Below are 16,233 nucleotides of genomic sequence, written 5' to 3' on the forward strand. Positions count from 1 at the left end.
ATTCCAATTTAGGACAAAAATGAATTGAGAAAGTGGATCACGTATTCACATTTTGTACCACATATTCCAATTCCTGATGACCACTAGTCCATTATGTGACCGGTGGATCTCCAGGGTTTTGAAGCTTTTGGGGAATATTCATTCAACAATTATTTCAATCACCTTTTTTTGACTTATATACATCATATTTTAGAAAGGTATTATTAGGTCGTTTTTCCTTCAAAAATTCCCAAATAACTTCCAAATATTGCACTGTAAACGCACCCCCTAGCTTTCTCAGTCTATTATACTGGAGATGGTGCCCCACAAATACTAGTGCTAGAGATGGTCCATTATACCATAACTGGGAAGGGCCAAGTTGTTGCTCTTTGACTTGCTTTTTAAGCCTACATGCCACTAAAACACAATGCTCGTCCGCTCTAGGAAAGATCCAAAGCTTTCAATCACTTGTCTGCTCTGCTGAGTTGTGATTTTAACTTTTCCGGCCCTCTTTCTCTTATCCTCTTCAACAATTAATGGCCCCATCTTTGACAAGTTGGGCAGAGGGAGCTCATGAGGTTCTCCCTGCTGGAAGAGGGTGGTTGGGAAGGGTTCCGTTTGTCTTCTCTATTCTTCCTTGACGTTGCTCTGTGTTAAGAGATTTCGAATTTTTATAGGATTAATTACACTTTGCCCTTCTAAACTTGAGCCCTTGTAACACTTTGCCCCCCCTAACTCCAAATATATACACTTTACTCATTGTGGCTAACTTTTTGACGGGATTAAAACGAAGTTATATTTTTTGTAACCAAAATATCCCTAGATAATTCTTAAACACACATAATAATTGTAATATAATAAATACCTATTTCTTTAATAGTTGCTAAATGCATTTGAACTCAATTATACTATGCATTTTGATCTTTTAGCACTAAAATGAATTAGATAATTGACAAAAAAGAAGTCTAACCAACTCAATGTGTTTATCTCAATGCCATAGCAATACTTATGTTTAAAAAAATAAAATTAATTTGTCCATTTGGAATGAAAATTATTTGCTTATATTTTTTATTGTAGTACTTTTTAATGTGTTTTATATGAGATAAAAACATGATTAAAAATAAAAATATATTTAGAGGATTTTTGGTTTTTTTTAATGTAGAATGCAAACAAAATATAAAACAAGGTATAAATGTGGTATAAAATTATCAAATAGCATCTTATTAACTCGTGAAAATCTTGTGAAAGTTATAAAGTAAATGAAAATTACCAAAACTAATCCGCTTACAATTTAAAGGAAGAAAGATAAGCAATGAAAAATTTGTGCAGATTCTTTAGGAATTTTTAAATTCTTTTTTTCTCCACAATACAATTTTTCAATTCTTTGGTATTATACCATCTTTTATTTTTTTAATTTTTCATATGACTTTGTGTTTGTCTTAGTAAAATGTTTCATATTCCAATTAAAAGTATAGCATTATTCTAGAACTTTTATGTAAGGGTATTAATGTTATTTTGTTAAAATTTTGGATGAAAAATTCATCATTAATGTTTGACTTAATCAATGAAGGGGGCAAAGTATATATATTTAAAGTTCAAGGGGACAAAGTGTTATAAAAGATCAAGTTCAAGGGAACAAACTATAATTAACCTTTTTTTATAGCAATAGGCTAGTACTGTTGTAACATGGAAAAAGTGAAAAGAAATGAAGTAAAATGTATACCATTTAATCACACAAATTTCTTGAGAGCATTGTATAAATAAACATGTTTGTGTAAAAAAGTTTTAGTACACGACACAAAAATTCAAAGTGAGAAAAGAAAATTAAAAGGAATGGCTATTCAAGTAGGCAACGCTGTATTGAATTCATTAATAATAACATCTGACAGCTATAACATCATTTATCATCCCAATTGACAATGACAATCAAAAGGTTTTACTTAACAAAGGATGGTTATATAGTGGAGACAGTACAGATGTCTCCAGCAAGAGTAAAGCAATGGTTTCGAAGGACGTGGTGTGCAATGAGCCACCGTAGTAGCATGGTAGCAATAATGGGGAGGGCAGTATCTGATGTTTCGTTGCAGGACGCGAGGCTGGAGCGGCAACGACGCGGGGCTGGAGCGGTTGTTCTGACAATCGCTCCGAAAGGTGTAACATCATTTGTACATGATATAATATCATCTGTTCAAAGTGTAATAATAGAACAACAGCGGGTAATACTAGAACAATATTTTTGTGGATCCCACACGACGTGAAAATCGAGTTACAAAATGTGATTTGAGCCGCATAAATTTTTGAAGCCTCACAAATTTTTTGATGAACTGCCTGGACGATTGTCAGAGACAACCGTCCAGGCCCCTCGTCCTACGTTGCAGCCTAACAATACCGATTTGTCACCAGTTTGAAAGTGAGTGAGGTGTTCTCCATGGGGTCCGTGAATGCCTAGTGGTGGGTAGAGATGACAACGGATAATTAAAATAATTCAAATTGATCAGCACCGAGGGCTGTGTTTGCAAATTAAAAGTACAAATACTCCCGGGGAACTGGTTTGCTCTTTGCCAAATTACCCAAAAAAATTTTATTCCCTTTTCCTACTTAGCAGGCGATCAGCCATCTATTTTCTATTTAGTTTCTCTACCATTTAATTTTACTAGGTTCACAGATTTTCTTACTTTTATTATACTTGTATAATATGTTTTCCACGAGTTAAATCGATACTCGATCTAATTACATGATGTTCAAGATCTGTTCCCATATTGTACGAGTGCCATTCGACCTTGATCGAATATTAAACGACCCATAAATGTTGCTCAAATTCGCTTCTATAATTTGCATATATGTTCGAGTTCAAATTCGTCGTTAGTTTGTTAAATTAATTGATTCGAATTTGAGCTTGAGCTCTAACTCCAATTTCAGATTGAAAACTATTTAATCATGCATTTTAAAAATCATTCATGATTTCGAATAAATTTAATTATGCTTCTTTGTTTTACAAATTAAATAATATTAACTTCATGTATAATTACTTTTTTATGAAACAAGAAATATATATCCTATATTTGAAAATATACTTATATTGCTATTCATTTATTCTTTGTCATTATATATGTGTTCACAAACTATTCGAATAGTTTGTGAACAGGTTCGTGCTCGTCTCGACTATTAAATGAACCTAGCATTGTGTTCGAGTTTGATTCATTTATTATACCATCAATCTTTTTTCAAACTCAAATGAACCAAACTCGAACATGTTCATGAACACTTTACTTGTACTATGGACGAAACTTGGAGAGGAAGGGATGAATTAGATAGTACGCGAGATGGAGTGTAAGTAAGAGGTTCCAAGCTCGAGACTTGCCACTTACACTAAAAAAAAAAATTGGTAATACTTAACTCTTCTTCGCTTCCATCCTATAACTTTTATTCACAACCTTCTTACATACGGCCCATAACATCCCACTTCTCATATCCGCCAAAAGTGGACCTATATGGAATATTCGACTTCGTCATGGTTACTAATACATACACATATACACATGTACACACGCATGCACACATTTACCATAATTATTATTTCAAGAATTAATCATTTATGCTCTGCCAATATAGACATTATCAACTTTGATTGTATAACAACTAATTTGTTATACTTGAGTTCTACTTATTTTTTCATCTAAGTCTCTTCCAACTAATTTCATTTATAATTTGTCTCTTCTAATAACCTCTATCACACCTAATGCATTTGAGTTATTCTTTTTATCCTTGTCTTCTAATTTTATTTATCCTTTTTCAATACACTTGCACTATTGTACATAGTAATTTTCAATACATTTATTAATTCACTTTTTATATTGGTTAACTTATTAATTTTGTTACATAGTAATAGATCACTAACGCGCAAATGCACTATGGTACCTTTCCTTTTATTTCAACTTAAAAGAATACCGATGTCAATATAATCACACACATCATAAATTTATTACCATCCCAGAGAATACATTTCATCTTTTGTATGAGTTGTAGTATTTAGCATTTATGATTGCACCACACCATTTTTGTATATATAACTTTTTAAAGACTAATATGGCAAATAAATACTTCAAATGCAATTATTTCTTTGTACAACTGCGAATACGTTGTCAAAATATTATTATTCAATTATTTACACCTTGGATCAATTCATAATTAATCAATAAGCAAAAAAAGATTGCACTGCCAAAATAATAGTTATTCATGAACATACTAAACCTGCTACAAATTACTTGCATCTATACTATGCTTTTTATTTGGGGATAATTTCAGAAACCTCAGGAGAGGTTTCTGACAATTTCATTGAGCTCCCCTGAAATTTAAAAAATCATATTTACCTCCCTTGATTTGATAGTTGTAGTAACAAAACATTAAAATAATATTGATTTGGTCAAATTTTAAATGAATACCCAAAAATGCACTTGTATAATGAGTTTTAATTTATTTTCCTATACAATTATCAGATGATCTAGTATAATTATAAGGAAAAGGTGCCAAATTTTTCATGTCCATATCTACTATGTGATAAACAACTATAATAATAATTTCATTACTATAATAGGATACATTTTGATGTTATTTTATTATGGATTTAAATTTACAAGATAGAAAAGAAAATGTTGAAATAATTCATTTAAAGTTTATTAATTTTTCACGTAATGGAATTATCATAATTTAGTAGTTGTTTTGGGCCATTTCTTTTTCATTTTTATGTCAATTTTAATATCAAAAAATAGAAAACAAAGATTAACAAAAACATTGAGTTAGATATAAAATTAACTCGTAAAAAAAATCACTAGTTCGATATTTGGTTACAATAGAAACTAGAGGCAATAATGACAGTTCTACAGTTTCATTGGCGAAAAATTAACAAAAAGGAATAAGAAGGAAAAAGAATTAACAAATAATTTTAAAACTCATTCTAAGTGTACGCATATCAAATAAGAGAATTTCATTAAAATATTTAAGAGTAAAATTGTCCTGAAAATTTGTTGTATGAAACATTGAATACTTCCAAGTGGTTCAACCTTCCTACTTCGAGAGGCAGAGGCCCACTCAGTGAATTATGTGCGGAGTCCAGATATATTAGTGACAAGTGAATGCTGAAAAATTGTGGGTTCATGATGCCACCTAGGTCATTATTAGATACATCCAGGAATTGCAAACTCTTACTCTTCTCTAGATTCCCGGATATATTGCCTTCAAACTTGTTGTTTGACAGGTATACATCAGAAAGAGTTGTAATGTTACTTAGAGTGGATAATATCTCTCCTGAAAACTTGTTTTCTCCTAGGCTCAAATATTGTAAGTTGTAAAGATTGCCAAAATCACCTGGAATTGGACCTGAAAGAGAGTTAGTTGACATGTCCAAGGAATACAAATTGACAAGATTTCCAAGTCCTATTGGGATAGTTCCTGATAACTGATTTCCTGCGATACCTAATTTAGTAAGTTGATAGGATAGGTTTGCCATGACTTTAGGTATTTTGCCTACAAAGTTATTATGGTTCCCTTCAAGAGACATTGTGTTGCTGCTGTTTGTGAATGATGCAAGAAAATCCCAGTCTCCCACCGAATTACTATCTAAGAGATTCCATTCGAGGTTTACAGTTTCCAGGAATGGCAGATCTCCTATACTGGTTGGAACTTCCCCGCTTAAGTTATTGACCGGAAGATCAAGTGAGATAAGCCCAGAAATATTCGTGATTGAAATTGGAATTTTGCCAGAGAATTCATTTCCACCCAACCACAAATACTGCAGATTTGGTAAAAGGAGATCAATGTTGGTTGGAAGAGTTCCATAGAAGTCATTATTTGTTAGTGAAAGGATAACAAGAGCTGAAATGTTGTAGATAGAGAGAGGGATCTCACCAGACAGGTTATTTGTTCCAACTCCTAATTTAGATGAGCTGGTTAAAAAGCCCATCTGCAGGGGCAGATTGCCCTCCAAATTCGTAAACACGAGAGCAAGCTGCATCAATGACGATATATTCCCTATCGAGGATGGAATCTGTCCTGCCAAATTGTTCTAACTAAGATAAAGAATTTCAAGCTTCTGCAAATTGCTTAGCTGAGCAGGAATCCTGCCCTGAAGTGTGTTCTTAGACAGATCAATGGTTCTCATCAGCGAGCAACGGCTTAGATTAACTGGGATTTCTCCACTCAATATGTTACCTGACAGGTTAAGATATCTCAGTCGGAACAGGCGCCCAACTTCTTGGGGAATCTCACCTTGGAATTGATTTTTCCCAAGTTGCATAAACTTCATGAAGCTGAGGTTTCCAATATGAGGAGATATGGTTCCAGACAAGCTCTTGCCTGTCAAACTCAACATTGTCACCCTCTGATGTTGCTTGTCGCATTTGACTCCTTGCCATTGGCAATGGTGTTGTGAGTTGTTCCATGAGTTGAGAACTCCATATGGATCATTAGATATTCTGACACTTGAATTCCAGGAGGGCAAGTCCATCAGTCTGATTTTTAAATCGATTAGCTGCTGAAGCATGATTTGCTGACAAGTTGATGGGAACTAAAACCAGAAGCAGGATCAAAATTCTGTTTGATGATAACCAAAATCTCCAAGAAGTGGGATTTTGAAGCTCCAGTTTTCCCGAGAGAAAATTGGATTGAATTACATTGCAACAAACTAGTGAGTCAATAGCACTGGAAATTTTTCGGATTGCTCAAGCCAATGCTCTTTCTCCCGTCTCTGTTGTCCTAAAACAACGTTGTACTGTTTATATATCCCAACTTCTGGAATTTTCGGGTCAGCCAATATTCTTTCTCGTATCATTATGGTTCTAATACAAAACAATGTCAAATCGCGTAAACTATTGCAGTTACATAAGCTAACTTGCTCCATCTTAAGTTCGCATCTTCCAAACATGACCAATTTTGCTGGAACTTATAAAATTTTAACAATTTTCAATCACTATACAAAAGTGAATCAACATTTTTAAATCTCATTCTCTTCGTTCTACCAAGTCTTCTTTTTCAGGTCAATTAGCACAAATAACTTATAGTGAGATCAGAGATATGCATTGATCCCTGCTCTTGACCTAGTACAGAAAAAACATTACCTTTATTTTACTTGGTCTTGTTTTTATTCCTTCTCCATCTTCTAATTTGACTTCATCTCTTCCTTTCAAGTGACATATCTTGTTCTCTGCTAAAAAGACAATGTCAAAGCTTTTTTGTTTTTTTTTTTTAATACTCTTTCTACTCATGTCAATGTGATTCTAAAATGTTTTACCTAGTATCCATTGATGACAGAAATTTGATAACTGGTCCCCAGAAAACGCTGACTTGCTCCATTTTACTATTTTAGTTTGAGATCTTCCAAACTTGGCCAACTTTGCTACAAGATTTTAAGAAGTTTTAGTCACCATACAAAATCAAATTTAACATATCTAAATCGCATTCTCTTCGTCTTACCTAGTCTTCTTTTCAGGTCAACTAGATCTCCACTCTTGACCTAATATAGAAAAGCATTCTCTTCATTTTACTCTCCACTCTTGACCTAATGCAGAAAAAGAATTCTCTTGGTTTCATTTAGTCTTCTTGTTATATCATCCCCATCTTCAACTCTAATTAGCAACTTCATCTCTTCCCTTAAGTAGCATGTCTTGTTGTCTGCTGGAAAAAAAAAAAAAAAGAAAACATTTCTTGCTGTCAACAGATGTTAATCGCAATCTTAGTAACTGCACTAATTGCTAATAAAAATAGAAATTATACAAAAAAACTATTACTAAATATACATTTTTTAGGTCTCATAATAATTTACAATAGTTAGATTTTCTACAATAAAAATAACTATGTGTGTGTGTGTGTGTGTGTCAAATAAATTGTTAGCAAGTATAAAGAAAAAAGAGGGCAAAGGAAAAGAGAACAAATCAGCAAAATATTTATACTAAATATTTAATTTGTTAATGAAATAGAAATTACTTAGAATAAATATATACATTTTAATTTCTTATGACAATTAAATTTTTTTCATAAAAAGTTCTTTAGCATATTATTATCAAAATTTGTATTTCATAGTAGGAATTGAGAAAACAAAGAGAAAAAAAATTGTCGCTTGACAATATACTAACAATGAAGGCATAATTATCTTTTTGTAATCCAAACACATAGATTATTATTTGGAAGTGCAATTTAGGTTTCATGAATACAGGGACTATTTGTTACTAACACCTAATTACAAAAAAGCAGCATGTCATTAAGCCATTTATTCTAATTACCTCAAATTGAATGTTGCCATATAGAATTTGCTTGCAGTCAGAAAAGCACTCAAAATGCATTATAAAATCGAGGCTTGGTGGACTGTAGGAGGACTTGTGAGCCAACTTGAGGTGAGTGCGTGTCTTCCATTTCACCACCAAGGCATGAATAGTAATATGATATGTATCTAGTGTAATGTATATGCATGAAATACATGATAAAGGTAGGATATTTTTATTGATCGGTCGTATCATGTAGGCTTGAGTTAGACCTCCAATTACTTCGATTTAAATTATACGGAGGATTCCTTAAATATATCAAAATTTAAACCTATTTCTCATTCATTAAAAGCTGAAAGAGTTGAATCGAAATGCACTACAAATTATATCCACATTTTATGATTATCTTTTAATTCTTTTTTTTTTTTTTTTGCCACCTTTTATGATTATCTTTTAGTTCTCTTTTTTCTTTGGTTTTGCTAGTAGGAAGGATTAGGACTAAAGAAGCGAACAGCAGAGAATAGGGGGATTTGAGCCCCCATGACCTCGACACCCACGACAGAAGGCAGCCAACTCTTCAACGTCACCCATGAAATTAAGATAGAAAAACGTGTTGTTTGGGCAACCCTCTTCAAGGTTCCATTTGCTACGCCAAGCATGTCATTTAGATGACCAAACAAGATGAAGTTTCGAGAATTATTGTATAATTTGACAACAGGAAAAAAATTCCAAAAATGGAAAATCAGCTGCAGCTGTGGTTTAGAAAAGATTTTATGTCATAGTGTCGCAGAATAAAAAATTATGTCCCAAGGAATTTCTTGGTGTATGAAACAGGGACGCATTAATAATTGTGAAGCATGCACATTAATAAAGATATAACTGCAAATTCACACTTCCAGTTGAAAGATTTTACGGCAAGATACATACAGATACATCATAATATCATAATGGCTCCAGAGATGTTTTTATGGACTGCATCTAATTCAATCAAGCCTATAGCTACATATTAGTTTTACATATTGTTTCGTCATGCAGCTGCAAATCAAGGTCTATTTATCCCCGACAGACCTTTTTCCACTTCCATGCTTGTGTGGCAGAAACCGATCAGAAACAAGTTGAGCTTAATTTCGTGAGGTCGAATGAAATCAGATTTAGGGAAAATAAAAAAAAAAATTTGTTTCTTTGCTAGCTCCGACACATCAATGCGAGAGAAAGAAGTTGCAGATCTTTCAAATTTTGAGAATTGCCTGGGTTACTTTGGTACCAAGAAAGCTACTACTCGGGTGGGATGTGATTTTACATGCATCGGATCGTTTGGTAATGTTCTGTATATTCGGCCCCCAACCTTCAATATTGAAGTGAGTCGTACCCTATTGAAGTTTGAAATCTACAGTAGAAGAGGACCTGCCCGCTTGGGAGATATAACGGCCGCAGAAATGGCGGTCTCCCAATCGAACTGCTTTTACTTTCTCGTTCAGTATTTACATCTGTCATCTCTGAATTTGATTTCTTGCACGAAATAATGAATTAGAGCTGTTTTTGTTTTTCCTTTTGGTAACAATTGGGATTTTTACGTAGTTTGAATTGTCTTGAACAAAGGTGTAACCCAAGCATTTTCTATAAAGATTTTGGTGTCAATTATAAAACTTTTAGGGTGGAAATTGGAGTACTAAGAAATTAGAGAATTGTTGTACAATTCTGAATTGTCAGTGGCAGAAGCCTTCCTTTCTCTTTCTCTTTCTCTTTCTTTTCTTCTTTTGACCAAATAGTTCATTCTTTTTCTTTTTCTTTTCCTCTAAAGGTTTGCATTTCCTTTTAAAATTCTCAAAGTAAGAGTTAAGGGATTCCAATGCAAGTGCAAGAAAGAAGCTAGTATATCCTTCTTTGTCTGTTAGTCAAGATAAGTTAGTTGTTCTTTTTAGTTTATTTACGGTTTAATTTGGGTTGGGGCATTTGGTTGATAAATTGACTTTATGATATGGTGGATTTTGGTTGGTTTGCTTGGATGTTGAGATTTGACTAAGTACTTATTATCCTTTGATATTTAAATCTAGGATTTATGGTGGTTGATCATATTTTACGTTGATAGGTAAGTTGGGTGGATTATTAGTTGGAATTATTGTATGTTAATTCTAAGATCTAATGGGTTCTTCATTTGGTTTAAGATGATATATTTGTTTTGTTGTTAATGTTTAAAAATGAGCTTTGGGTTAATTATGATGGCCCTGGGTTGATTTTTGGCTTGGGAGATGATTAAATTGAGTTAAAATGAATTGGGGAGAAGAAAATAGAGTTTTAGTTCGATTTTTCTCCGTTAAACCAGTGTGAAACCGGCCTTGGATCAATTAAGGGGCAGAACCGGTCATTTTCCAACCCACCTTTTTATCTCACATACATCACATCACATCACATAAAGTGTTACAATAATTATTCCAAATAATATTTCAAATAATATACTATCCAAATGGATACTACATCGTTGAATTCTTGTGTAATGTTACTTTTAACAGGACTAGTTGCTTATATATATGGTAGCTAGCATTGATGAAATGCGTGTTATGACAGGCTAACTGTGTGACAGGTAGCATTATTAGAAGGCTAACTATGTCATAGTTAGCATCTTGAAGGAAGAAAATATCGATTATGTTTATGGATCATATTGATATTTGATGGATTTTAGAGTACTGCAACTTTATTAGTTACCTTGTATCTTATGGCAACTCACAAGGTAAGATGGTGTGATCAAAATCTGAATAATTGGGAAACTGATGAACTCACTTCAACTCTAGCCTCATCACACCCATTCTTCTTTACTAGGAAGGAGTAAATTAGGCTAAATTTTAAATGAAATGAATTTATCAATTCCGCAATAAACTATGGATAGAATTGTTTAGGTAACTATTCCGGATAGAATTATTTAGGTAGGGCTAGCATTTTCCATGTCAAGTTTTGTTCATTAGGACCTTAATTATATAAATTGTTAAGAGGGCTTTAGTTCGAATTAAAGGATGGCTGTTGTGATGTTTGTTGAGGGCTTGGTCGAATAAAAGATTAGTGGTCATCTGAAAGAGTCAAAGGTGTAACGCAACAAATGAACCAAAAATTTTGTTGAGTATATAAAACAATCTGCATATTCTGAGCGGTGAAAATCTTTTTTTTTTTGTTTTAAATTTCCTTGAAAGCAATCTGCATATTCTGTAAAAGCTTTTAAGCTAATAAGTTGCTTTCTGTGTAGTACTAATTGGTGCAGCTATTTGGTTCAGCAGAAAAAAAAAAAAATTTTTTGACAGTTATGTGATCTAAAGGCTTTGAAAAGATTCAACCATGAAACAGACAATTCATAGTTTTCAATCAAGAAATATGATATAACAATATGCTGACAGTCACCTACAGAACTCTTTGATTGAAGCATCCGATCACCTCAGCTTACAAGTATTAATTATCTCTTCAATCTGTTCCTCTCCTCAGCAGAAATTTTAGTTTGATATCTGAATCATTCCACTATCACGAAACTGCAAATCAAGAATGTAATTATTACGTGCCCTTCATTTCCACTTTCATGCTATGAACATAAGCAAAAAATTACCATCATTCAGCAAAGCCAAAAAGTTGAGCAGGCAGATCAATCAAAAGTTGAAGAATGATATCCAGGATACATACCTGTCAAATATCGAGATTTGCTTTGTTTATGTAATTAGCATCAAGAAAGCCATCTCTAATGCGATGTAATTTTCTGACTGTCTCCCCCATATGCATGCGATCATTTGGTGATGTTGCTGAACATTCGACCCCAATCTTCAATATTGAAGTGATGCATTCCATCTTCTTGTCATCATTGTCTAATCCCACTTGTGCAGACTCTTCTTCAATTTCATCTCCTTGCTTTGAAAGAAGTAATATTGGGTCCACAACCTCAAGAACTTGTTCAGGCAAAGCCGTTTTAACATAATTATGCAGGTCCAATCCATCCATAAATATATCATCTGTTGGCCTCTTTCCTGTAAACATCTCTAGCAAAAGAATCCCGTAACTGTAAACATCCCCTTGGGTAGATACTTGAAGTCCCATTCCATACTCTGAAATTATTGCAGCAGAAGAGGAATTTATAACTTACACCTTTCTTAGATATATGTCTGTGTAGACCGTACACTGAAATTGCAGGCTAAGAATGAAAAGCATATATGGAGAGGTTGTCATAACTTATAAATATTTTAGATAATGAATATCTTTTCAGAAAAGCAAGAATCTTTAGGAATTAAAAAAAAAACTGATTGAACTCTTAAGTTGTTTTCTCATTCATTAACAAGTTAAAAAAATTGAAATTTCTTCCTGCAAAATAATTAAGTAAGATGGTAGAGCATGCATGAAATGAATAGATATTGCGCAAAGTATAGATCATGTGTATTGATTTGACGTCTAATGAAAGGTAATCTTGAAATATATGTCATGGAATGTTAAGCTAAAGAATTGTCCATGATGATAACTTTTTCCTAGAACTTGAACTTTGAAAATTGTGTTTTTCATCAAACTTTCTCACTTTAGTCTTGCTAATGCTGTAATGTTGACAATTAGTAAGTTTAGGTGCACATAATTGAAAGCAGGAAAACAAATGTATGGTGTAACCTGTAAAGTGGCTGAAGTCCACATGTGGGTTTTTTGAGTAAAAGTTGCTATATTTTAGATGCATTGGAGTTGGTAACTGGCTACCTGACTACTTATTTTACCGTATTTTGTACATCACAGATAACGTATATAAGCTACCATCTGTACCTGAAGATATGAAGTCAATATTTCACAAACATATAATACTGACAATCCATATGATTTTAGTTGCTGAAAATAGGAAAACTTATTACCTGGAGCTACGTATCCCATGGATCCTTTTACTGCTATAGCACTGCTGCTTCCTTGTAATGAAGAACTATCAGTGGTTGAAGCAAGAAGCTTTGCTTGTCCAAAATCACCCACATGAGCAACAAGGTTATTATCCAAAAGGATATTACTTGGTTTCAAATCACAATGAACAATTGGTACCTCACATTGGTAGTGAAGATAATTCAATGCAGAAGCAACATCAATTGCAATATTTAATCTCTCGTGGAGATTTAGATTTCTTGATCCCATCATTTCAGCTGTCTCTGGATGCAACCACAAGTCAAGATTTCCGTTTCCCATAAACTCATAGACCAGAGCTTTGAAGTCAAGACCTTTGGAATCAATGCTGGAGCAGTAGCTCAAGATAGGGAGTAGATTTCGATGGCGGATGTTTCTTAATGCTTTGCACTCTGCCTTGAAGCTTTTGGAAGCCCCATTCTTTTGCAGGTCAAGGACTTTAACAGCAATAAGCCTGTCTCCATGTTCATATAACCTTCCTCTGTAAACAAGTCCAAAACTTCCTGAACCGATTAGGTTCGCTGGAGAAAATCCTGATGTTGCACGGTGAAGTTCGTGATAAGAAACTCTAAAGAGCTTGTCAACCATAGAAGGCTTGCTTGATGACCCATGTCTTCTGGCTTTTTTATTATATGCAATAATATATGCTAACAAGATCATTGAAATCAGAGCCACTGGGGAAAATACAGATATAACTATGATTAGTAAATGCCTGCTTTTCTTCTTTCTTTTGGTGATGCATGGTGGTAACCGTAGTTGGGGAATTCCTCCACAAAGTTTCCTGTTTCCAGCTAATGATATTTGGCTTGCATTCCTGAAAACTCCTTCAGTTGGTACCTCACCGTTAAGATCATTGAAAGAAATGTTTAGATATTTCAGAAACATAAGTTTCTCTAGACCTTGAGGTATCGGTCCAGTCAAGTTATTGTTTGAAAGGTCTAATTTTTGGATGCCCTTTAGAGAAGCCAAATGCATTGGAATTGTTCCTTGGAAAAAGTTGCCTTGCATGTAAAGCTCCTCCAAGCTTGAACAATCACCTAGTGTTCCTGGAATTTCTCCATGTAATTTGTTGTAGGAAATGTCAAGTTCATTGAGGCCTTTTAATTTTCCTACTTCAGATGGCAAGGAACCAATCAATGAGTTATGAGACAAGTCTAGACTAATTAGTGAGAGGTATGAGCCAAAGATATGTGCAGATATGCTGCCATTGAAGTTGTTCCAGGAAAGGGAGAGTTGTCCTAGATTTTTGCAATTCTCAAGAAAACGGGTAATATTACCTTCTAAGCTATTTTTGGATAAGCCAACATAGTATAGAGAGGTAATGTTGCAGAGTGTGGATAGTATTTGTCCCGACAACTTGTTTTCTTCTAGGTCCAAGGCCTGCAACTTTTGCAATTTAGGAAAATCACCTGGAATGCCACCTGTGAAGGAGTTCTGTGTCATGCTCAATATGTTTAGATTGACAAGATTTCCAAATCCTTTAGGGATAGTTCCTGAGATATTATTATATCCCATATGAAGATAGGTGAGTTGCAATGAGAGATTACCGATGTTCTTTGGTAATTCACCTCCAAAATGGTTCAAAGGGAAGTCAAGTGTATGTAACCTGCTGCAGTTGGTCAAAGATGGGAGAAAACTCAAGTCCCCAGCAGAGTTACTTCCTAGGAGATTCATTGCAAGATTTAACCCCAGAAGATTTGGTAAATCTCCTAGATTAGTTGGTACTTGCCCCTCGAATTTGTTTTGGGACAAATCTAAGAATTGAAGCTTGGAGGCATTGGTAATAGAAGTTGGAATATTGCCATGGAATTGGTTTCCACCGAGTTCCAACTCTTCCAGATTTGGTAAGGTAAGGCCTATGTTGGCTGGTAGCATTCCGTGGAGCATATTTTCCACTGCTACAAAGGATGTCAGGGTAGATATGTTAAAAACAGAGGAAGGGATGTCACCAACCAAGCCATTTACCCCGACTATAATCCATGATAAGCTTTTAAGCAAGCCTAACTCCTTTGGCAAATTCCCATTCAAGTGATTGTATGCGAGAGCAAGTTCTGTCATTGAAGATGCATTTCCAAGTGACCGAGGAATCTCACCTGTCAAATTATTTTCATTAAGGTAAAGGGCCACAAGCTTCTTCAAAGACCCAAGCTCGTTTGGCACTTTTCCTTCCAGCTGGTTTGATATCAAGTCTACGACTCTGAGCTCTGAGCACCAGCTCAAGTTAACCAGAATTTCTCCTTTTAAGTTGTTACTGGACATGTTAAGAAATCTTAGACGGAACAGGAGACCAACTTCTTGGGGAATCCCACCATGAAATTGATTTTCTCCAAGATGGATAGATTTCATGAAGCTAAGATTACCTATATGAGGAGATATGGTACCAGACAAGCCCATACCTGAGAGAGTTAAGGCTGTGACCCTCTGATGTCGCGTATCACATGTGACTCCTTGCCATTGGCAGTGGTGCTTTGAATGGTTCCACGAGTTCAGAACTCCATTTGGATCACCAGATATCTGGCTCTTCAACTCTTGCAAAGCAAGTAGATCAGTCATGTTTCGAGATATTCCACTTTCTGCTGAGGCATGTGGTGACAAATTCAGGGCAACGAGAAGAAGCAGCAGCAAAATCTTTGCTGCTGAAAATTCCCACGAAATGGAACTTGGATGCTCCATGTTTCTACTTCTGTTTGAAGAATGAGCGTTGTATTTGCAGCTGATCTTTTACTCCTATGTCTTGTGAAGTGTCTAGGACTTGGGGTTGACTTAATCAGTCAATTGGTCTACATGCAGTCTGCGCCATGTTGCTTTAATTTCATACCTGTGGCCTCTACATGCCTGGTTGTGGTTGACTTACTTATCTAAGTCTTCTGCCCATAAAACAAGTTCATTTACTCTAGTAAACTCACACTTGATGTTGCCATATAGCATTTGTTTGCTATCAGAGTACCACCCAAAATGCACTAAGAAATCGAGGCCTGGTGGACTGGATGGCATCATGGCAACCTGAATTTGACTTGTGATTTGTGTGCCAACTTGAAGTACTAAAAACGCACTATGACTCAATGTACACTACAAATTGTATCCACCTGTTATGATTCTCTTTCAACTC

General features: G+C 34.6%; 1 protein-coding gene across 1 annotated transcript; it reads right to left on the reverse strand.

The window, feature by feature from the left end:
- Window positions 1–11,548: 11,548 nt before the first annotated feature.
- LOC113704867 (LRR receptor-like serine/threonine-protein kinase EFR) lies at window positions 11,549–15,767 on the reverse strand. The gene is made up of 3 exons (XM_072062074.1): window positions 13,088–15,767; window positions 11,892–12,307; window positions 11,549–11,743 (listed from the first exon to the last, which is right to left on the reverse strand). Exons 1-2 carry the CDS (start codon window positions 15,675–15,677, stop codon window positions 11,895–11,897), a joined length of 3,003 nt encoding a protein of 1,000 aa, XP_071918175.1. The 5' UTR covers window positions 15,678–15,767; the 3' UTR covers window positions 11,549–11,743; window positions 11,892–11,894.
- Between the last annotated feature and the right edge of the window lie 466 nt (window positions 15,768–16,233).

This window comes from Coffea arabica, chromosome 8e (genome assembly GCF_036785885.1).
Source record: "Coffea arabica cultivar ET-39 chromosome 8e, Coffea Arabica ET-39 HiFi, whole genome shotgun sequence".
NCBI lineage: Eukaryota > Viridiplantae > Streptophyta > Magnoliopsida > Gentianales > Rubiaceae > Coffea > Coffea arabica.